At 43.7% G+C, this 22,909-nt stretch overlaps 3 protein-coding genes across 6 annotated transcripts; 2 read left to right on the forward strand and 1 right to left on the reverse strand.

Annotated features, from left to right (window-relative positions):
• Positions 1-576: 576 nt before the first annotated feature.
• Positions 577-12,068, forward strand: pcf11 (PCF11 cleavage and polyadenylation factor subunit). The gene is made up of 17 exons (XM_057821337.1): positions 577-929; positions 2,908-3,033; positions 3,222-3,404; positions 3,510-3,686; positions 4,271-5,211; positions 5,425-5,596; positions 5,698-6,004; positions 6,080-6,211; positions 6,428-7,620; positions 7,800-7,863; positions 8,183-8,305; positions 8,400-8,511; positions 10,210-10,393; positions 10,473-10,628; positions 11,142-11,234; positions 11,315-11,350; positions 11,422-12,068. The coding sequence occupies exons 1-17, from the start codon at positions 696-698 to the stop codon at positions 11,629-11,631; spliced, it is 4,443 nt and encodes a 1,480-aa protein (XP_057677320.1). The 5' UTR covers positions 577-695; the 3' UTR covers positions 11,632-12,068.
• ccdc90b (coiled-coil domain containing 90B) lies at positions 11,680-14,370 on the reverse strand. 2 transcript variants are annotated; one of them, XM_057821341.1, is made up of 9 exons: positions 13,866-14,133; positions 13,642-13,761; positions 13,052-13,155; positions 12,887-12,988; positions 12,783-12,824; positions 12,653-12,724; positions 12,545-12,598; positions 12,333-12,447; positions 11,680-12,251 (listed from the first exon to the last, which is right to left on the reverse strand). In XM_057821341.1, the coding sequence occupies exons 1-9, from the start codon at positions 13,915-13,917 to the stop codon at positions 12,196-12,198; spliced, it is 717 nt and encodes a 238-aa protein (XP_057677324.1). In that variant the 5' UTR covers positions 13,918-14,133; the 3' UTR covers positions 11,680-12,195. The 2 variants fall into 2 exon arrangements, with proteins under 2 accessions (XP_057677324.1, XP_057677325.1); XM_057821342.1 differs by lacking the exon at positions 13,866-14,133 and adding an exon at positions 14,347-14,370 and having other exon boundaries at positions 11,686-12,251.
• On the forward strand, positions 13,591-20,794 carry alg8 (ALG8 alpha-1,3-glucosyltransferase). 3 transcript variants are annotated; one of them, XM_057821339.1, is made up of 13 exons: positions 13,591-13,810; positions 16,084-16,162; positions 16,439-16,632; positions 17,186-17,295; positions 17,582-17,649; positions 17,721-17,847; positions 17,923-18,026; positions 18,285-18,405; positions 18,525-18,664; positions 19,648-19,787; positions 19,862-19,959; positions 20,275-20,347; positions 20,459-20,794. In XM_057821339.1, exons 3-13 carry the CDS (start codon positions 16,529-16,531, stop codon positions 20,685-20,687), a joined length of 1,314 nt encoding a protein of 437 aa, XP_057677322.1. In that variant the 5' UTR covers positions 13,591-13,810; positions 16,084-16,162; positions 16,439-16,528; the 3' UTR covers positions 20,688-20,794. The 3 variants fall into 3 exon arrangements, with proteins under 3 accessions (XP_057677322.1, XP_057677321.1, XP_057677323.1); XM_057821338.1 differs by lacking the exon at positions 13,591-13,810 and adding an exon at positions 13,995-14,133; XM_057821340.1 differs by lacking the exon at positions 13,591-13,810 and adding an exon at positions 14,126-14,270.
• The last annotated feature ends 2,115 nt before the right edge of the window (positions 20,795-22,909 follow it).

A 22,909-nucleotide genomic window follows, 5' to 3' on the forward strand; every position in this document is an offset into this window, starting at 1 on the left:
TCGTGACTCCGCTGACGTCACCCACCTGTTGGGGACGCTAGTCCTGTAATGGTAGGCGTGGCTAACCGGCAGATTAAAAAACTAATTTCTCGTCATATGCGCTTTGCTAAATAGTTGTATATCGTCTAATCGTCTCAAAATATGATTCTAATTCACATAATAATCCTATTTAAGACTTTTTTCTCGCGTCGTACGCACTTTGACGTCACAAATGTAGTTTCGAAAGCAGAAAGAAATGAAAAGCCGTGGCGTTGTTCTAAACCTGGCGACCACAGTACATTACCAAACATTTTATACGTTTAATATGTACAACGAACACAAAGACTACATTCGTGTTTTCTCTTAGTAATAATATTGTTTAATATTTCAACTTCCATGTATCGTCTGAACGTTGCGTAATGATTGTACTCTCACCATAGTACGCCGCTCTGATTGGTTAACCCTCGTGTCTGTTACCAAGGGTAAGCCAATGACAATCAAACATTCGCTTCCGTTTAAATGAAACGAGCCAATGGCATCGCGTGACGCATTTCGTAGTTGGTGACGTATAAAGGTCTTTACTCAGCGTCGCCATTTTGTTGTCAGCGTAAACGGAGTGAAGAGGGCCGACCTCGCCGCTCGAAAACATTTAAGCGACGACGAACTTGGCGGCGTCGCTGGGAGGTTAGCAAGAATCCAGTTCGCCACACGAGTTAATGGACTGCTTACTGCTCAATGCGTACGCTGGCGAAAAAGGTGGTGTAGCTTTTCACCGCTCAAAGATGGACGACAGCGCGGCGAGGGAAGATGCATGCCAAGAGTATCAGTCCTCGCTGGAAGACCTCACGTTCAACAGCAAGCCGCACATCAACATGCTGACCATTTTGGCCGAGGAAAACGTCAACTTCGCCAAGGATATCGTCGCGATAATTGAAGCACAAATAAGCAAGGTTTTTATGATAAGAATATTCTTTATGTTGAAAACGATTGTTTTGTGATACTGTACGTATAGCATTAGCATCTGCTTGCTAGCTTAAACATGGCGTCGGGCGTTAGTTAGCCACTACATGGCGTCTCGCCTTTAGCTTCTGGATGCTTACGTTCCTGTTATTCACCGCGATAAGATGCATCAGTTTCAACTTAATGAATATAAAAATGAAACTAGTCATACTTTGTTTGCTGCTTATAAATATCACGTTTACGGGAAGCCGTTGACTCGACTCGGAAGCAAAATCCACCATAAAAGCATACCACCAATTCGCGACTATAATTATATCCGTTCGCATTTAACGTCGTTTTTGTTTGTTCACGTACCAATTAGGGCTATTTTTAGCCGTCATTGTTTTCACGTCAAGGCCTGTATAATGTCGCCAAGCAGGAAGTGATTTTTCTCACACTAAAGGTTTATGAACACAACTTTTACGATGCATTTACACAAAGCCATACAATTTTGGATATTTGGACCAATTTTAAATTTGATAGGCCTCCATTTTGTCAAATTGAAGGTCGGTGCCTGCAATATTAGTAAGCATAGCTAAATGTTAAATTAATTAATTAATTTTAATGTATTTACAATACTAAAAGTATTTGTTTACCTCCCTTGATAAATTTTAGGTACATACATCATGTCCATTACTGGCAGTTGTAACAGATTTATGTAAAGTCAGTCCACCATAGGCAGTCATAACGGCTTTAAAAGCCCCGCTAAGATTTCGAGATATTTCTAGTCCTGCCAGGTAATCGGAGGCCAATTTTGATTAGTTTCTGCCAAATTAGGTAGACAAACTAGGTAACTCTTTAACGTCTGTCGCTGCTAATGAGTAAATAACAGCAAAATTCTACTGGTGTTCTGTAAGTCTCTAAGTGGTGACCTCTATGGACTAAACCAGCTTTAACCTCGAGGACAGTACATATAAAAAGTACCCCATTGCGACAATGTAAATAAGATGTTTTTATGGTGGATTTCTGCCTCCAAGGTTGTGGAATTGTTGCAACATTCACTGTGTTCTCGCAGTCCAGAAATAAAAACCTGCTCATTGAGACCACAGTGATGTATTTCTTTCCTTTTCTTCAGTCCTCTTATTGTGACAAATTTAGTTGAGGAGATAGCTGGATAACAGATGTGAACTTCTCGTTGAGTAACCTTTAGTGTTCCTTAGTGCTCGTATTTTGCATTTTGACGTAACAAGCCTGATCTCTAGCACGTTTCTTTGTTTTTGCCCGGCCGGGAGTGAATTTTGCAACTGTTCTTGATTGGTTAAAATGTTTAATAATAAAAAATGTGAAATGTGCTTTCTGTCATTTTTTTATTTCCCAGTAAAATTAATATATTGCTAGCAGTCTGGTTTCTTTTATCTGACAATTTTGAACGTGGCTATTGAAAAACATTTTGCAGATGCTGCATGGTTAGGTCACAGATTCCAGTCACTGCTGTTTAAAAGCAGCTCCTTTAAAATGCCTCCCAAAATAAATGGAACTATTTTTAAAGTCTTGTTATCTTGCTGGTTGGTTTTTTTTTTTTTTTTTTTTTTAATGACTGCAAAACTGACAAGAAGTCAGTGGGTGTGGAGCTGAAGACCAAGTCACCGGGTAAAGTACAGAGAGTGGTTTGTTCCCAACCGTTGTAACCAACCATCTCTGGAGGTAAACTGGCTCCAAAGGACGCAACACCCTTAATCATCCTGGACATTTTGTCGTCAGAATCCGAATGACTGATGAAGAGGATTTTTTGTTGGGGGTGGTGCAACTTCGGCCTATTTTTTTTTTTTTTTGCACATGAGGATCTAGATGTTCGTCACCCTCCAAGGACTTTTTGGGGAGGCTATCTCTTTTTGCTTATGTTGAACATTTGTTTGCATTTGCTCTGAAATGTTTTTTTTCTTAAACCCCTGTTGTGTTCTAAACTTGTCGAGTTCTCTATTGCTCTAGGCCCCAGCAGCTGAGAAGCTTCCAGTTTTGTACTTAGTGGATTCCATAGTGAAGAATGTCGGAGGAGAGTACCTAGGAGTGTTTGCTAAAAACCTAATCGCTTCATTTATATGTGTCTTTGAAAAGGTACAGTTTTTCTTGACGCTTTTTCGCTTTTTATTTTTATCACATACAGTGGCCACACATTGATAGAATTGCATATTCTGCTTTGTTTTCTGCTATAAGTAATTGGTGGGTTAAATGTTAAACAATTTTACATGAGTTCACATGTATTGCCTCAGTAGCTGTAGACCAAGCAATGTCATTTTTTATAGGTGGATGAGAACACTAGAAAGAGTTTGTTCAAGTTGCGATCGACATGGGACGAAGTTTTTCCGCTCAAGAAACTCTACGCGTTAGATGTGCGGGTAAACTCTGTGGACCCGGCGTGGCCAATCAAGCCTCTGCCGCCTACAGTGAATGCCAGCATCCATGTCAACCCCAAGTTTTTAAAACAGGTGTGTAGTCACACTGGTTAAGGTCACTAAAATCATTGTAGTACGTGAACTAAGTGGTTCTCAAGTCTCTAAATGTGTCATTTGTGTCCCATCTACACACGGTAGTCTGAGGAGGCTCCTCCTCCAAGACCTACCCCTCCACAACCGCCACAAGCGGTAATTCAGTCCAGCCTGACTCAAGAGCAGCTGATTAGACAGCAGCTCTTGGCCAAACAGAAGCAGCTCCTTGAGCTTCAACAGAAGAAGATTGAGCTGGAACTGGAACAGACCAAAGCACAGCTGGTAGGTTAAAGCAAATGGATCCTCAAATATCTTCATTCCATGTCTTGTCTTTACACACTAGAGCTGCTTTGAGACATATACCGCAACATAATATTGTGACCTGGAATCCCCCAGGCAGGGAAATGCTGTCGGATTTAGTTTGCCATCATTATATCTAGTAATGTTACTGGTTTACTGCTTGTCAAATCTCATGTTATCCTTAGGTTAAGAAAAATGTAATAGTTGGAAGAAAGCTGTCGCCAAACTGCTTTCGGAAGCGGTAGACTACCTGCTGCATTCAGAAATGGAGTCTGACAAAATAAGCTTTACATAAATCATATTTTAACTTTGTTGATCAAAATTGTTACATTTCAACTCAATGGCAGCCATTGACGACGATGGATGTCCAATCCATTTGAAGTGATACTAGCGATAAACTGGCACCAATACATGGTCGATAACAAAGAGTTGGCATTCTGGCTTATTTGGATCAAAATGAAACGAATCAAAATGAAAGGTTTTGGGGGAAAAAAGTTTCGATAATTAGGCAAATTTTTGTGTTTCCAAGATGTTTGCATTAATCCACGGGCTATATTTTTGCACAGGCTGGAGGATTTTCATTACTAACGGCAACCCCAGGAGCACCTGTAGCAACCCCGAAGCCAGTCGGTCAGCCCACTCCAGTGGTTCGCTCTGTGGTTGCTCCCCAGCCTCCGACTGACCCTAAACTACCCACTAGAGACCCACGGCTGAACCGCCTGGGACCCCCGGGTCCCCTTGGTCCCCCAAAATGTAAAGAGCCACTTGCTGGAAAAAAGGAACCTCCACCATCAGCAGTAACCCACATTGTAACGCCTGAAAAACGAGTGACTGAGAAAGTGCCCTATTCGGAAAAGGCAAGGATTCCGAAAAAGGATGACAAGCCCAATGCCAAGTCTCCTCAAGTGACTAAAAACCTCCAGAGTAAGACCAAGCACGCGGAGACTGAGAACCAGAAGTCTGCAGACAATGCAAAGAAAGATCCCAGGTTGAAAAAGCGAGGTCTAGATAAGACCGGAGACGACGAACAGAAGGAGAAGAAAAGATGCAACCCTGAACTTCCAAAAGCCTACAGGGGAAGGATGCAGAATGGCTCCTTGACCAAACAAGAGCATGCCGATTCTGCCGAGAAGCTCAGCGGCAACGCCCGCTCGCATGCCAGAAAACGCACGCGCTCTCGGTCCAGATCCCGCTCTCCTGCCTCGCCCAAGAGAAAAGACAGGAGGTCGCCAAAGAGCAGAACTCGGAGTGCGTCCCTTTCCCCTTCGCCCTCGCGCAAAGGGGGGAAAGCCAGGAGGCCCAGGGGTGATGAGCCGCCACAAGGCAAGACCACAGCGCGGGACGACCGAGCGGCGTCCAAGAAGAACCAAGCTGAGAACAGGCGCTCAAAGACTCCGGCCGACGACCGCCGGTCCAAGTCCAGAGACTCTCCGCGGGGCCACGAAGGGGGCAACCAAGCCAAAAATACCCCTTCCCGCTGGAGGAGTGGCTGGGACGAGAACAAACAGTAAGTCTGATGTTCTTCTTTCATTGCCATCGACGATAACAGATGTCTACTCATGTGGTTTTTCATTATTCTGCAGTGAATTGATATGATGTTATCACTAGTAGAAGTCCTATCCATTTGAATTCAAATAGATGGAATGTCATGAGTAGTTCAGGCAATCTACGCACATGTTCTCTTGGCTTTCTTTTCATAACCAAAGTCTTTGCAATTCAGTCTTAAACCAGGGGACACTCACGCCAAACTTGGACCACAGAGACATAAACCTTACAACACCCCAGCGCGACCCACCACTCCGCGCACCCCAAAACATCGTCTCAGCGTGGATGCCAACCTTCAGATACCGGAAGCCCTGAACTCTGCGTCGAAGAAAGACCTACTCAGAAGGGTATGAACTCTATCTGGAGCATAGAGACCGAGCCCCAAAATCTCTAAGCATTACCCATGCGTAATGTTGGCGGGTCCTTGCTTGTATACCATTGTCTGCAGGCAAGCAGAAGCCTGGAGAGTGGCGAAATTTCGCAGGAGGACTTCCTTAACATGGCACACAAGATCAAGAACTTCTTCCAGTATCAGGAGGAGAAGCAACAGCGCCCAGAGGTTTGGGCTGCCTCCAACTTTCCCACCAAGAACACTTTGATCCCCACGGCTGCCGAGCCCCTGGACCAGGCTCAGTTGACGTACTTTGAGCACAAGTCCAAGCTAAAGAAGACTCAGGTCGGGCACCGCTCGGCCGGAGAAGGATGGGAGGTTTTGGAGGAATGCGAGGGCCCGGGCCGGCCGACTCGAGAACTAGGTGAGGGGCTGATTTGACCCAGCCGACTGCCGCCGTGGTATTTCTCGCCTCAATTTAAAATTTGTTTCTTCGTAGGGGAGAGAAGCATAGAATGTGAAGAACATAGACCTCCGCTGGCTCCCATGGTAGAAGAGTACAACCACGGCAAAGAGTTCCCGGCGCTGAAAGGCCTTCGCTTCAGGAGGAGGGCTGACCCCAGAGAGACCAGTGAGTTGACACCGTGCTGCAAACCTTTGAAAATCTACTCCCATAGAAATTGCGTGCGAATGTAGAATGTTGTGTCGCAAAGTTTTATATTGAGAGGGGGTTTGAAGATTTCCTGTGGGCTGAAATGTTCAAGTTGGAATAGTTTGAATCTGCTTAAGTACGGAATCAATTGCACATATCTGAGCGTTGACACGTGTTTTATTTTTTTAATTCCAGGTGAAAGAGAGTGGAACTCGCCCCTGACCGAGCGCCAACGCGAGGAGCAAAAGAGTGGTTACGATGCCCCTCGCCGCTACGCTGAGTCCAGACACCTGGACCCTAGGCGTACGGATGGATTCCCCCCCTCCGTCGGCCCTGTTCTCAGGAACTGTCCGAGCCCATCTGCTCAGGAGACCCCCGTCCCCATGTTTGAGCGCCAACGTCTCTCGCCCCTCCACCAGAAGGACATGGCTGACATGAGTCCTGTTCCGCGCTTCGAGAGCCCCAACAGTGAACACTCGGACGACGGTCCGCTTCCTCTCGACGCGGGCCTCGCCCCTCAATCCATCATCACAGGGACTGTGCATGGCGGAATGTTGTCTAATATTCATCACTCTCCCGGACGCAGCCCTCCGCACGACGGAGGCCCCCCGCTTACTCACTTTGAGCCTCCTGGACACATGGGCCCGTCTAGATTACACCCTCCAGGCTGGTACAATGAACCGTCTCACTTTGATGTTCCTCACTCAGGCATGTCCCCTCATCACAACATGCCAGAGAGGTTTAACGCACCGCACGTACCTCAGGCACCCGCACCGCATGTACCTCAGGGACCGTTGAGAAGCGTGGACAATATGGGTTGCTTCGAAGGTCTGCCCAGGTTTGACGGCCCAGGGCCTGGACACTTTGAGAACCGCGGTGTACAGTGTTTTGACAACAACATGGGGCCTGGCACCGGACCAATGGGGTTCCCGCAGCAGCAGCAGCCACCGCCGCAGCAACAGCGACCGATGTCTTTTGAAAACCCTGCTTTGAGACAGGAGGGCTCTGTCCCTCAGATGTGTTTTGATGGGCACGGCCAGCCGGGACCCAGGTTCGATCTACCTCCTCAGGGCCCTTGCTTCGATGGCCCCCCAGGCCAGCAGGTTCCCCCAAGATTTGCGCCTCAACTAGCCATCCCTCTGCGGCCGATGCCTCCTCCCATATTCGAGAACGCCCTCCCGCCTCCGCAGAACTTCCCGATGGCTCCACAGCCTTTCCCGGAGCCTGGCATCAACCCTCAATTCCACCCGGGGCCCATGCCATTCCCCGGGCCGCCTAACGTGCAGCCATCGGCCAACTTCAACATCCTGCCCGGTCCTCCATTCAGTCAGCCGGGCCCCGCCCCCTTCTTCAACACCGCAGTGGCTTCCGTCAACATGCAGCAGCCCGTGAGTGCCATCAAAGTATTTTATTGAATGTCTTTTTCTACATTTCTTGTTTTTGCTCCATTTTGACAAAATGTTTAAGTTGAGAGAAAAGTAGTGCTTTACAACAATCTTTTGGCATCCACAGGATATTTCACTCTTTAGTTTGTCATGTTTGTTTGCCTGCTTTTGCTGTCTCTCAGGTGAACTTGTTGAACATGAACCAGCCTTTCCTGCCCCACAATCCAGTGCCTTTTGTACAGCCAGGTAAGATCACACTACTGCTCAATTTGTTGCGATGTATGTGGTTCCATGTGATTTTCTTCAAGAATGAATAAAGGGATTATCATCAAATTTACTGCATATGTAACATGAAACTGAAAAGGTGAATAACACATTGCCTGCCATTGACATTGCCAGATGTCCAAAGTATTTGAAATGGGAGGGTTGGCTATGAATGAACATTTATTTGCTGCCATCCAAAGGTCACATAGGTGGGAAATGTGGTTTTGTATTTTGGTGCCTAGGTGTTACTTTGTTCTACTTCTACAATGTATCTAATATGCAATGTTGTCATTCTCTGCAGCCCCCCAAATGCCCCCGCCAGAGAATCACTTTGGTCAGGTCGATGTCAATGACTTGCTTTCCAAACTCCTCTCTACTGGCATCATCAAAGGGTCCCAGCCGGACCCCGCGGCCCCTGTCAACGGTCAGCCTGCCCGTCAATGTGTCAAATTTTGAAAGCTGCTCCATTTTGTTCATTTTGATTTTTTCTTTTTAACGTTTGTCCTTTTGGGCTCTAGAGTTACCTGTTTCGGCTGCCCAAGAGGCACCGCCTCCAGAGGAGGAGGAAGAAGAGGAAGTAGAGGATGATTTCCCTGATCTCACAGACTTCAAACTTGACGACATGAAACTGTGAGCACTTTGACAATTTTGAACATTTATAGCTTAAAATGTCCCGAATAATTACTCCCCCCTCCCTCCTGCTCCCAAGATGTCTGCAGTGTTGGGAGTCAAAGAAGAAAAAAATTCTTTGACGTTGATAGATTTCCAATTCATTTGACATGAATAGTCATAATTCTTTGACAGCCCTCACGTCAAATGAGTTGGACATCTTCTAGTGACAAGCATTAAAATTCATAGCAGATGCGTTATAGACCCTACTCACCAACGTCACAGAATGACGTGTCGCTGTATCCAGCCGCCATATTGTCCGTCTCTGTTTAGCCTAATTCTCAATGGTTTCAATTAGTCGTTCAGTTTATAGAGCAATTCATGGAAGCCCCGGTGCTTTAAGACGCTGTAAACTCATTGAATGCGTTGCATAAGAGGCGTTATGTGGAAAAGCTTCAGTCTGTCCATTCGCCAGATCCATATTTGATGCCTTAATCGATATTTTTCGACCCGCTGTCTTCGCCCCCTCTGCCTGACATCTGCTACCCTGATATCTACAACTATCTTGTCCACACAAAATCAGCCTATTCTCACGAAAGTTTGAAAAACTTTTAAGAGCAGCACTCTAAGTAACATTACCCCGTGTGACCCTTTACTTCCAATTTTGTAAAATGGCGACAATCAATAAAAAAAAAAAAAGTTGACTGCGATGGCCGACGCTTCAAGGATAGGTGAATATTGGACTATTTCTTCAATAAAACGCAACAACTGTGTCTGCCTCATTTGCAAAGAGACAGTCGCTGTTTTCAAAGAGTTCGATGTGACGCGATAATATTACCGAACAAGACAGGCTGACATGTACGACATTACAGGGAAGATACGCAGCAAGAAATTATAGCAACTTGAAGCTAGTTTAATTTCACAGCAGCAGTATTTCACAAGAGCCCGAGTGTCAAAAGAGAACGCCACAAAGACGAGATTGTTGAAATTATGAATTAAAAAAAATAAAATAAATAAAGCAAATGTGACACACATAAGGGCTTGCTAAAATTTGTTTAAATATATTGTTCTATGTAAATCAGCCAAGGTAGCCCCCCGCATTTTTACCACACCAAATCTGGCCCCCTTTGCAAAAGGTTTGGACACACCTGTTTAACTGATGATCCGTAGACGAGGCCAGCTTCTTTCACTTGTTACCAGCTAATTATTATTCAAAATGTAGTGATGGTGGAAGGAATAAGCATCTTGAATTTGAAACTGTATGTTGTCGGCGATTAGCCTCGCAATGATCTTAATTGTGGTTGTCAGCCCAAAACCCTCTAAATATATATTAAATGCATCTTACCAGATATAAAATGACTACTACATAATCGTTTGGAGCCCAGTTTTCTCGTCGAATTTCAGCAGTCCATCTCTCTCTCCTCTCCGGGTCTCTCGGAATACGGTAGAACTTCAAGTCTCTCCGTCTATCTTCTCTGTTATTGCAACCAACCGCCACACACGCCTCCACCATTTTGATTATTAATGTTAACGAGCAGAAAAACACGCCATAATAGGAGGAATTTACGTAGCGGTAATGGGTTAAAACGACGAGTAGACGGACAATATGGTGCGGAGGCGTGGTTGTGACGTCATGTGAGTAGGGTCTATAAGGAGCTTTGAACAAAACTGAGGGGTAGTCAGTGTTGCTAACTCATTGGCGACTGTCATTTGAATCAGACGGTACGAGAGCGTGGTGACCAAGCTCTACTCGGGGAACCAGTGCTGCCTGTGCAGTATGAGGTTCACCATCGCGCAGACAGACCTGTACGCCGATCACCTGGACTGGCACTTCCGGCAGAACCATGCGGGCAAGGTGGCGGGCAAAAAAATCACGCACCGCCGCTGGTACTACGGCCTCATGGTAATAAACCCAGACTTTTCTGGCTTGCGTTTTCATAAGTAAGCACAAATTGATTTTGGCTGGCGGTTATTTTTGTCAGGACTGGATTGAGTTTGAGGAGATCGCCGACTTGGAAGAGCGAGCCAAGAGCCTGTTTTTTGAGAAGGAAAATGAGGAAGAGGTTCAGAAGAGCCAGGCTGCTGCCAAAGAAAAGGAGTTTCAGAGCGTCAAAGCCGCCAAAGACCAGGTTGCAGAGGTAAGTGGCAAAACATTTACTCACACGGCTGTGTCCAACTGGAACTGTGCTGAATTTATGGACCGCTAAGGACCCTCATTTTTTTTTAAACTAAAAATGCCTCTTAATTGTAATTTGTTCCATCCTGTGGGTATTTTAAACATAGCGTTCTCCACTTGCAGGTATGCATGCCAAATTTAACCACACATTCTGTAAATCTTAACAATGATGGCAGCGTTTTCAGAAAATTAGGATAATTTCAGGTGAACTATCAAACCATATTGTCTTTGCGCCAATTCCTGGCCACCATTTTAATACAATGAAAATGACTCGTTCAACTACTATTATTGGGATAATTCATCAAATGGTTGTCAGGGTTTGACCCCTGAGCTAATGTAGTTTGAATGACTAGTTCCGTCTAATATTGAAGCAGATAAGTGCAACAGAATGTAGTCTGAACTCAAGCTTCTTGTGCAGATTGTCAACATTTTGATTTGCTGTGCCCTAACGCTTCAAATATGGTTGCGTCCGCAGCTGTGCGAAATCTGCCAAGAGCCGTTCGAGACATACTGGGTGGAGGAAGAGGAGGACTGGTTCCTAAAAAATGCCATCAGGGTCGACGATAAGGTTTGCTTGAACTTGATTCTCAGTCCAAAAGGATTGGACGTAGATAGCAGTCAATTAATTCATGATTTTTCTCTCAATAGAATTTCCATCCTTCCTGTTTCGAGGATTATAAAAACGTGAGTATCAAAATGTAAAGGGGAAACTTTTTTTTTTTTGTTGTCTGACCGGTGCCCTCCCGTCCCCTCAGACGTCTTCATACGTCGACATGACACCGTCACCCAACAAGGTGCTGAGCGAACACCCGCTGAGCATATTCGCCAAGGAGGAGGAAGAAGAGGAACCTCAGTCGTGCGCCTTCGCCGCCTCCATCAAGCAGGAAGCTGATTCAGCAGTGAAAACGGAGGAAGAGAGGGAGGAATGTCTAACAGATGTGCAATTGGAAGAGAAGAGACAGTGAACAGCATCTCAGCTGCACTTTTTCTTTATTTTGGAGGAAAAAGTTTTTGGTTCATCGGCGATTTAACTTGAATACATTTTGGTATTTGTGCAAAGTGCTGCCGCCGCTTGGATAGTTGGAGCCTTTTTCAGGCTCAACGTGTAAATGATTTAATTTATACATTAAAGTATTTTTGGAATCTCTGGCGTACCAGTGATTTGAATGACATCACAAGAGTAAATAGTAGGTTTGATAACTCCTCAGTTGAACGATTTGAGTTGTTTTGTGGCCACGATGAAGGTAAGCATCAATGCCGAAGCCGGCGGTCCACGGAAGATCACCTCTTCTCCGGAAAGTTGCCGGGCCATTTTGTGTCGAGTTTCAATAAAGGGTTCACAAACTTATTGTGTGATTGTTTGGTTTAATTGTTCTGAAAAATAAAGCTTTGGTGATCCGAAATATTGTGTTTGTCTTCTGATTTGACAACAGTAAAGTTCGTGAAAGTGTAAACTTGTACCACATCACTGGTGTAGATTTTAAAACTGACTTTAAAACTTTCTGGCTGGTGACAGGCTTGAAGATTCTTCACCTCCACAGCCGGTAAACACCGAGAGCAATGGCCAGGCAGGAGAAAACGGTCGCTATGGAGACAACATATTTTCTAATCAATTTAAACATGGGTTTATCCCGAGTAGACTGCAGCACACTAATATGACAGGAACCTGCGAGGTAGCGTATGGTCTCCAGCTTGAGTGACTCCAGGACTGTTTTGAGTGACGCCACCTGCAGGTCCATCTTCTTGCTGGTCTCCATATTGTCATGTTCTAGTTCTGCTCTCTAACATACAACTAAATTCTAATAATGGCATGACTAAGGCAATTCAAACCCCAGGCTTCAGAATTGTGTGGCAGAGCAGTTTTAACTTGGTATTTACCTTTTGATGAAATTCTGTGCTGGCCTCCATGAGTTTTCGGTTTTGTTCTGTAAACTGATAGGACAGAAGTTGACTTTAGTTGAGTATGCATGATGGAGTCACGCTTACCATGTCAGAAACACGGCTTCTCTCCAGGTTGATGTCCAATTTAGTTTCTGCTTTAACCTTTTGACTCTCCTCCTGCACACAGGCATGTCATTTGCAATTCTGGTGCTCACACAGACACAAATGTACTCACTTTCAGTCGGTTCTGCAGCTGCTCCAGTTCTCGCTTCATTTTCTGAAAGTTTTGCAATAAGCTGTCAACAGGTCTAATGGAAAATCCATTTGGTGACTTTGTACCGTGTTCTCGGAGCGCAGGTTGGCAAAGTCACTTTTCTCCAGGATCACCATGTCTTTCCTGATGGCGTCTAGGTGGGCCATGATCTGCTGCATTGCAATTTCCTAAAACAAGACTTTTGTTTTCACCGTTGGCATCATCATTGTGTTTTGGCGACAGAATCCTACCTGATGCGACTTGGTTACCATGTCCTTATAGACGATGTCCAAGTTGGCTGTAGCCAAAGTCACAAGGGCGGAGACGATTAGTTCCGCCTGGTGCTTTTCCAAACCTGGGTTGTAATGATAACCATAGATGGAAACATGAGTTGAATTTGTTCCTTGAACACACTTGTAACTTAGAACATTCGTATCTCAAATCATCTTTTGCCACTGAAATGACTAGAAAGAAACACATGTTCCTGGCTTATAAATACATTTGAAACTGGAAGAATCAGGGCACAAAGTAATTAACTGATTGGCTGCCACTGACATACCAGAGTTGCTTTAAAAACAAGTTGTCTTTAAACTGACCAAACAGTGGTATTTTATCACATATCAGTTTGAAACTTGGAAAACAAATAAACAACTTTCCTTCTGTTCAAACGGCTTTAATGCAATTTTTAATTTAAAATCCTCTGCCACTGACAAGGATAGACGTCAAATTCATTTGAAGTCGGAGGGCTGCCAGCAATGGATTGGACGTCTACCCCATCAGTGGCACTGAAACGTAATCATTCAATGCCAAACGAATTGGACGTCCATCGCCGTCGCCTTACCACTACTGGCCAGCTCTGTCATCATGGCGTGAGAGTCGAACGTAAGCTTTCGCTGCTCCAGTGGAGTTAATTCGACTTTCCTCACGTCAAAAGTCGCCGCCGGCGTGCCAACATGGAGATCTGTTACACAAATACACCTTTGCCATTCAGGAGGTGACAAGGACAAGATGTAGGTTTTCTACGTCGAGTTTCATTCATTGTTGACCTGTTCCTCGGCTATTTACCTCTCCAGTTTGAGAGGCGCCGCAGCGTACAGCGCCGCAACATTGGGTTCATTTTGCTCCCGTTTTGACTTAAAAAGTTGAAGTCAAACAAGTATGCAAGTATGGAAGTGGACTTCCTGGTTTGCAGAAAGAGTTGTCAATAAAGTTTTCAATTGATACACAACCAGACTAGAGCCATCATGGCGGCCGCCTTGGTGGACAGAGGGAGCTGGTTTCTAGCGTTAACTCTGGGGGTTTCTCTGCTCAAAACTCTATTTATCAACGCCTAGTGAGTCCAATCTTTTAACGGAGACATGCTATGTTCTTTGTAGCCCATTCGAACCAAACGGCGCTTTATAACAGCCTTGCTACACCCTTTTAGCATACGGCTAACGCAAAGTGACTGGCTACTACCGACACAACAATGTGATTAAGTTTTTTTTTTAAAGTGATATTGTATGCCAAGCGTGAATTTGTAATTAAACATGTACAATTTACGCACCGATAAAATATCACGTTGAGGCAATTGTAACGTGACGTGTCGTAAATTTGATGCCGCGTAACTCTAGAGCCACAAGATGTCGCTGTTTCATCTTTTGACAGTATTCGAATGTTCAATACAGTGGTACCTCGACATGCGATCGCTTCGACACACGATCCTTTCGACATCCGACGTGAAATTTAACTCGCCATTTGTTTCTACATCCGACAATTTAGGACAGTTTCTTTGTTTTCCCGCAAGTCAGACGCACGGCGGCTTTTTCTTGTGAGAGAAATCAACATAGGTTTCAAGAATGTTATTGAAGGTGGTGAAAAAGGAAAAATGTGAGACTTATCATTGAAATGAAGATAGAAATGATAGAAAAATATGAGTGTGGTGTGCGCATCCGTGAACTGGCTCGACAGTATGGCCGTAGAATGTCTACGATCCCGACGGTCCCCCTCCGACCTCCGTACGCCAGTCTTTATAAGTTAAGGTGACAATTATTATTGTGGTAACATCGCCAAAACATCGGCAGCTTCGTCAGGTTTTTCATCATTGATTTCAGATGTTGTGCAAAACAACATGCCTACTGTCCACTGCAGATGAACATGAAAAGTAAAAGTAAAAAGTCCTCTCTCACTCTCTTAAGTCAGCCATGCGGTGCGTTCAAGTACACCACGCAAAACATTAGAACCTCATTCGTTACATTATTACAGCTACTACTATTACGGCTGTTATCATTCAGATTTTTATTAATAATTTATTTGTTTTTCCTCTGTGTAATTGCTATTTGCAATAGTACCTCAGCATTTATTAAGGATTTAGTGTAGGTTTTCAGGCTGTAGAACGAATTAATGGAACTATTAATGTATCCTTATGGGAAAATCCTGCTCGACATACGACCATTTAGACTTTCAAACAAGGTCCTGGAACGAATTAACTTCGTATGTAGAGGTACCACTGAAGTCTAAGTGCGTCCTTGTGTAGTAAGTCAATACAGGTAGTCCCCGGGTTACGAACGAATTCCGTTCCTGCGCTGGCGACGTAACCAGAATTTCAGCGTAAATCGGAAGTAACCCTTTAAGTACCCCTCAATACCCCCTTAATCTCAAAACAACTATCCAAAAACATATAAGTCTGGAGGTTCTGTGAGGTACGTTGTGTTAAATGCCGTTATATTCTATGACTATTCAGGCTTTACTCACTCACTTCTCACTTGCTGAGAGAAAAGGGCGCTGTAGGAAAGAGTAGGGAGGAGAGTGGGGGGATATAATGGCCGCTCAGGTCGCCAGCTTCGAGTCTCTCAATGCGAGCCTGCCTTCTGAACTCAAAAAACTGGATCGGGACTCACAAGAGGAGTTTGTGCCAGAAGAACGTATTTGCACACACGAAGAAGAGCGCACACATGAGGAAGAACGCATTTGCTCCCACGAAGCAGTCATGCAACCGAGTGAGAGAGAGGGGGGAAAGGTTACAGCTTAGCTCGCTGTCTAGCTAGGACTTAGCGTCTCAGCGAGGACAGTACAATGACGTAAAATACATGTTTTTGGATAGTTATTGACTTTCGCGGAAATTCGGGTTAAGTTGCCAGCGTAGGAATGGAACTTGTACATAACCCGGGGACTACCTGTATATGACTTTTTTTTTCTCCGAAGAATACTGTGTATGAATTTCAACTTACATTTGGTATATTTTATGGGACAATCGAAACAAGAATGTTTAAAAAATATACAGACAATTTGTGTTTTTGTATAGTCACTCCACTGACTTTGAGGTACACAGGAACTGGTTGGCCATCACGCACAGTCTGCCAGTGTCAAGGTGGTATCATGAGGTGAGTTAGAAGCAGTCTTTTTTTAATTTCTCCTTTTAACTCCTTAGTTGCCATTGAAAGTGATTGACATCCAATACATTTGAAGTTTGAGTGGGAGCAAATGAATGTTCATTCAGTCTACTAGTGCTAAGCTCATTTTTAAAAAAAATCATTAACTTTTAAAGATCCACATGATTGGATGTCTATCATCATCAATGGCATGGAAAGAGTTAAATGTGTGAGCCAGGGTTTTCATTTCTACAACATATTATCTACATGTCTTCCTCTTCTTTGAAGAACACATCAGAGTGGACACTGGACTACCCGCCACTATTTGCCTGGTTTGAGTATGGCCTTTCGCATTTTGCTCGGCACTTTGACGACAAGATGTTGGTTGTGGAGAACCTTAACTACTCCAGCCCAGCCACCAACCTCTTCCAGAGACTTTCCGTCATTTTCACAGACGTCGTTTTTATCTACGCTGCCAGAGAGTGAGTGAGGCTGTCCAACCCTGCAAGTGACTATTTGGGCAATGTAAAAAAACAACGAATAATTATTATATAATGATGCTGTTATTATTGTTTAATTATTGCATTCTGTTTATCGTAGTTTTTATTAATACGTATATTCAAAAATAAAATGTAAATAAAAACTACATTTTGGGTCGTAAAAATTACGTTCTGCTTGTTGTTAAACTGGTAATTTTTCTATTGATTTTGAGTCACTTCGTGTTAATTTTGGGGTATTTTCGGATCACTTTTTGTTGATTTTAGAGCATTCCCAGGCTAATTTCTGTTTGATTTTGGGTCATTTCTGGGTGACTTCCTGCTGATCTTAGGTCATTTGCTTTTTCTTTTTTTTGTGCGCATTTCTGTGTCACTTTCTACTGATTTTAGGGCGTTTCCATGAGAAGTAAACTTGTTATGGCCTTCGATAACACCTAAGGCATATATTTTTTTAATTTTTCATCGTATTCAAATGAGCGCCTTTAGTATTTATTAGGCGCACTTAGTGAAAAAGGGTGTCTTGTGCTGTCTTGTCTAGGTGCTGCAGATGCGTTAAGAATCAGAAGGGCACTCGTGACATTCTAAATAGTCCGTCTTTTGTCCTGGCTGTGCTGCTGCTGTGGAACTTTGGACTTCTCATTGTGGATCGTATCCTTCAGTATGAGCAGATCAAGTTGACTGAAGAGGAGGGGAGGAGCGGCAGAAAATCAGGCCAAAAATCCAGATGTCATGGGTTTGTTCGTCTGAAGTATGCAGTAGTAGTAGTAACAAAAGATGTCATGGGGTTTGTTCGTCCGTAGTATGTAGTAGTAGTAGTAGTCGTAACAAACTCATTTCAATTCACAGCACGCCATCAATGGAATTGAAAGAGTTGACTGAACCTATGTGTAATGGACTCTGATGATGTCATGGTTCCTTGATATCTTCACCCCAGACATTCATTTTCAGTACAATGGCTTCCTGTTTGGTTTCTTGCTGCTGTCCATTGCCAAACACCTGCAGGTAAAGATGGCTGAAAAAAGCATTTTTGCTGTCAAGCTCCCAAGTGAATCCGGTCATTCTTTTTCAAACAGTCTCGTCATCTTCAGGGGGCGTTGCTCTTCGCCATCCTGCTTAACCTGAAGCACATCTACCTGTACGTTGCGCCCGCGTACGGGGTCTTCCTGCTTAGGAGCTACTGCTTTACGCAGGACAACAGCGGTCTGATGCCTAAATAATTCCTAAATGGCAAACGGACATGTCAGTTACAAAGACTGTGTGCGCTTTTGTGTGTAGACGGCTCTATAAAGTGGAGGAGCTTCAGCCCGCTGCGTCTCCTTGCCCTAGGCTGCATCGTGGTGGCCGTCTGTGCCATTTCCTTCGGACCCTTCGTTGCTATGGTGAGCAGACCCTAAGTCACGGATGTCAAACTTATTTCTGTGATGAGCCACATTGTAGGCATGGTATCCTTTAGTCTACCGATATAAAATATCTAACTGACTGCCATTGACGGGACTAGACGTCTAATCCATTTTAACTGGGAGGAGTGAATTAAGATGTATTTGCAAATGAATGGAAAGATTGGAAACTTGTAGGGAAGTTTTTGTCAATAGCAAATGGCTCTATGAAAGAATCACGGTGTTGTCTGTGTATTGCAGGGTCAAGTATCTCAGGTGCTGTCTCGCCTCTTCCCTTTTAAGCGAGGCCTCTGTCATGCCTACTGGGCGCCAAATGCGTGGGCGCTCTACAACGTCCTGGATAAAAGCCTGACCACGCTGTGTAAGAATGCTGTAATTGCTAGCTTGGTCACTTTTATCTCTAACGGCAAACTGAAAGCCGATTCTGTGGTTGTCGATTTAAAGTGAAAATATACAAATAATGTTTTTTTTTTCTTTTAGTTGTTCGTTTGAAGCTCGTGAATGAGACAATGCTACCTCGAGCCTCCATGACGGGCGGTTTGGTTCAGGAGTTCAGCCACTCTGTCCTCCCGTCTGTGACCCCGTTTGCCACTCTGCTCTGCACTCTGCTGTCCATGCTGGTAAGGCATTTTATAATTGTTATTATTTAACCCTTTATAGGGCACTGATTGGTTGCCATTGACGCTGCTAGATTTTCAATCGTGGCTCTTCTCATTCATCTCGCTGCTGTGAACTGAAATTCAAATATGTCATGTTTGTGGCCGACATGTTTAGTTTGTGTTTTTTTGTTCAAAAACCAATTTTTACGCAATTCCTGCTAGAGGTGGTAATCTTTGGGCACCTAACGATTTGACCCCCCCCCCCCCCACACACACACACACACACCCAGCTATTTGCTGCTTTTAATGTTTTGTACATTAGTTACAAAAATTGGACAAAAATCGTCTCAGGTTTAAATAAACGGCCATTTCAGTATCGAGTTAACAGTTCAAAACAGTAAATAAAATACTCAAGTCCCCATTCTGTATCAGCAGCTTTAAACTACAGTCACTTCATTTAATGTTATGAATCAACCGTTAAAAATGTTAAAATTGCTCCCGTTATTCCATAATTTCCCTTCTGTCTACTTTCGACATGTGAAAGTTTTAAAACTCTTTTAAAGATAGATTCAAGTCAAGATTTTGCCGATTTAGGAGTATTTTAGATAAAAAGTTAATTAGGTACGCTTGGAAGGTTTTCTACTGCTTTAAGATGGCGGCTGTCATTTTGCATTTAGTTTTCTATACATGTGTTGCTAACGCCGCCGAGTCTGTCATTTCGCATCTAGTTCTTAATACATGTGATATCTACCGTAACATTACCCGGGTAATGACAAGCATAATCTTTACTTTCGGTCAGTTCCTCATTGTGTCCCGAAGACCGCGCTGACGGTGTTTTAGTTCCGCTTTACTTGACATTCAGTAATCGGAATTTGGATGTTTGTTCTTGAATCTTCCACGGCCGAATCGCGAAAAATCTAAGAATCGGAAATTTCACGCACCTGTAATTCCTACCATGCTGAACGCACCTATGCTTGACAACCTTTGTGCGTGTAAACCAACAGCCGGCCTTGGCATCCATCTGGCAGCGTCCTCGTGGTGCTCGCGGCTTCCTGCGTTGCCTGCTGCTGTGCGCGCTGGCCTCCTTCATGTTTGGTTGGCATGTCCACGAAAAAGCTGTACTCATTGCTGTCTTGCCTCTCAGGTGTGCCATTGTATTTCAAATTTTTTTTTTTTAAGTTGTCGTTTAAAGATTTGTTGTCTTCTCTTTCGTCATAGTCTGCTGGCAGTGGAGAGCAGAGAGGACGCGGGGATCTTCTTGCTTCTGAGCACAACAGCTCATTACTCGCTTTTTCCACTACTCTTCACCCCAGCAGGTACACATCAGAGAGTGTGGAATATTTGCCGACATTACACAATCTCCGTTTAGTTTGGCGGGGACTCGGTCTATGTATTTAGCAATCTTTTCGGAGCTTAACCAATTGGCTGCATTCGACAACGACAGATGTCCAATTCAGTCACGCTCTTCTTTTAGTGCCATTAATAATGCTAGACGGCCAATCGATTTTGACTGGGAGGGGCAAATGAGCGTATGAACAATTATCATTGGTGGTATTTCAAAAGTTTTTGTTGTGCTCTGTAGCGTGTGTTGTCATATTTGAGGTGTGATGCCTACAAATTTGTATTTGCAGAGCTGCTCATCAAATTTGCCCTAATGCTGATATTCACCATTTTCTCGTTTGCTGCTCTGGGGAGACTCCACAGGTGCCACAAACACACTTCACTCAGTTTACAATAACGAGAATATTTATGCTTGTGTTTTTAGTGGCTAGCCCTTGTTTTTCGTGCAAGTGCAGAAATACATTGTTTTTTCAGCGCACTGGGGTGTTTGCTTCAGCCCCTGGAGGTGGTCTACCTGTCGGGCTTGGCCGCAGTAGCCGTCGCCTGTGAGCTGGTCTTCCCTTTTTCACCATGGCAACAGAAGATGCCTTTTCTCCCGTTGCTGGCGACGTCTGCATACACCTCCTTGGGCATCTGCTACTCCTTTTTGCGACTATACGGCACGCTTCTGAGGCATGACGGCAGAAAGCCCAAACAGCCGTGAGGTGTCAGGTGACACTGTGAACTAAGTCGGGGATGGACTGTTTACCTCCCATATGGTTTCTGTTTCATTGTATGTTTTTGTCCTTTTCATCTCGAATAAATATATATTTCTCGTAACAAAACTGACTGGAAATTATTTTAGATTGAATTGTTTTTTTATCTTGAATGACATTCAGTTTCAGTTTGTGTCAGTTAAGGAAGTAACATTTTCCATATATATATATATATATATATATATATATATATATATATATATATATATATATATATATATATATATATATATATATATATACAGTGCCTTGCAAAAGTATTCGGCCCCCTTGAATCTTGCAACCTTTCGCCACATTTCAGGCTTCAAACAAAGATATGAAATTTAATTTTTTTGTCAAGAGTCAACAACAAGTGGGACACAGTCGTGAAGTGGAACAACATTTATTGGATAATTTAAACTTTTTTAACAAATAAAAAACTGAAAAGTGGGGCGTGCAATATTATTCGGCCCCTTTACTTTCAGTGCAGCAAACTCACTCCAGAAGTTCAGTGAGGATCTCTGAATGATCCAATGTTGTCCTAAATGACCGATGATGATAAATAGAATCCACCTGTGTGTAATCAAGTCTCCGTATAAATGCACCTGCTCTGTGATAGTCTCAGGGTTCTGTTTAAAGTGCAGAGAGCAACCAAGTAACACACCAGGCAGGTCCGAGATACTGTTGTGGAGAAGTTTAAAGCCGGATTTGGATACAAAAAATTTTCCCAAGTTTAACATCTCAAGGAGCACTGTGCAAGCCATCATATTGAAATGGAAGGAGCATCAGACAACTGCAAATCTACCAAGACCCGGCCGTCCTTCCAAACTTTCTTCTCAAACAAGGAGAAAACTGATCAGAGATGCAGCCAAGAGGCCCATGATCACTTTGGATGAACTGCAGAGATCTACAACTGAGGTGGGAGAGTCTGTCCATAGGACAACAATCAGTCGTACACTGCACAAATCTGGCCTTTATGGAAGAGTGGCAAGAAGAAAGCCATTTCTCAAAGATATCCATAAAAAGTCTCGTTTAAAAAGTTTGCCACAAGCCACCTGGGAGACACACCAAACATGTGGAAGAAGGTGCTCTGGCCAGATGAAACCAAAATTGAACTTTTTGGCCACAATGCAAAACGATATGTTTGGCGTAAAAGCAACACAGCTCATCACCCTGAACACACCATCCCCACTGTCAAACATGGTGGTGGCAGCATCATGGTTTGGGCCTGCTTTTCTTCAGCAGGGACAGGGAAGATGGTTAAAATGGACGGGAAGATGAATGCAGCCAAATACAGGAACATTCTGGAAGAAAACCTGTTGGTATCTGCACAAGACCTGAGACTGGGACGGAGATTTATCTTCCAATAGGACAATGATCCAAAACATAAAGCCAAATCTACAATGGAATGGTTAAAAAATAAACGTATCCAGGTATTAGAATGGCCAAGTCAAAGTCCAGACCTGAATCCAATCGAGAATCTGTGGAAAGAGCTGAAGACTGCTGTTCACAAACACTCTCCATCCAACCTCACTGAGCTCGAACTGTTTTGCAAGGAAGAATGGGCAAGAATGTCAGTCTCTCGATGTGCAAAACTGATAGAAACATACCCCAAGCGACTTGCAGCTGCAATTGGAGCAAAAGGTGGCGCTACAAAGTATTAACGCAAGGGGGCCGAATAATATTGCACGCCCCACTTTTCAGTTTTTTATTTGTTAAAAAAGTTTAAATTATCCAATAAATTTTATTCCACTTCACGATTGTGTCCCACTTGTTGTTGATTCTTGACAAAAAATTAAAATTTTATATCTTTATGTTTGAAGCCTGAAATGTGGCGAAAGGTTGTAAGGTTCAAGGGGGCGGAATACTTTTGCAAGGCACTGTATGAATCAACAACAAGTGGGACACAATCGTGAAGTGGAACAACATTTATTGGATAATTTAAACTTTTTTAACAAAAAACTGAAAAGTGGGGCGTGCAATATTATTCGGCCCCCTTGCGTTAATACTTTGTAGCGCCACCTTTTGCTCCAATTACAGCTGCAAGTCGCTTGGGGTATGTTTCTATCAGTTTTGCACATCGAGAGACTGACATTCTTGCCCATTCTTCCTTGCAAAACAGCTCGAGCTCAGTGAGGATGGATGGAGAGTGTTTGTGAACAGCAGTCTTCAGCTCTTTCCACAGATTCTC

This window comes from Corythoichthys intestinalis, chromosome 18 (assembly GCF_030265065.1).
Source record: "Corythoichthys intestinalis isolate RoL2023-P3 chromosome 18, ASM3026506v1, whole genome shotgun sequence".
NCBI classification, from domain to species: Eukaryota; Metazoa; Chordata; class Actinopteri; order Syngnathiformes; family Syngnathidae; genus Corythoichthys; species Corythoichthys intestinalis.

Coding starts and splice junctions, on each gene's coding strand:
- alg8 (XM_057821338.1), top strand. CDS start 14,045: ATGGCGGCCGCCTTGGTGGACAGAGGGAGCTGGTTTCTAGCGTTAACT. Junction 17,296..17,581: donor TGGACTTCTCATTGTGGATC/GTATCCTTCAGT, acceptor TCTTCACCCCAG/ACATTCATTTTCAGTACAAT. Junction 18,406..18,524: donor TAAAAGCCTGACCACGCTGT/GTAAGAATGCTG, acceptor TTTTTCTTTTAG/TTGTTCGTTTGAAGCTCGTG.
- ccdc90b (XM_057821341.1), bottom strand. CDS start 13,917: ATGAACCCAATGTTGCGGCGCTGTACGCTGCGGCGCCTCTCAAACTGG. Junction 12,599..12,652: donor GAAGCCGTGTTTCTGACATG/GTAAGCGTGACT, acceptor CTGTCCTATCAG/TTTACAGAACAAAACCGAAA. Junction 12,252..12,332: donor GACCATACGCTACCTCGCAG/GTTCCTGTCATA, acceptor TTGTCTCCATAG/CGACCGTTTTCTCCTGCCTG.
- pcf11 (XM_057821337.1), top strand. CDS start 696: ATGGACTGCTTACTGCTCAATGCGTACGCTGGCGAAAAAGGTGGTGTA. Junction 6,005..6,079: donor CCGGCCGACTCGAGAACTAG/GTGAGGGGCTGA, acceptor GTTTCTTCGTAG/GGGAGAGAAGCATAGAATGT. Junction 8,306..8,399: donor CCCCGCGGCCCCTGTCAACG/GTCAGCCTGCCC, acceptor TTTGGGCTCTAG/AGTTACCTGTTTCGGCTGCC.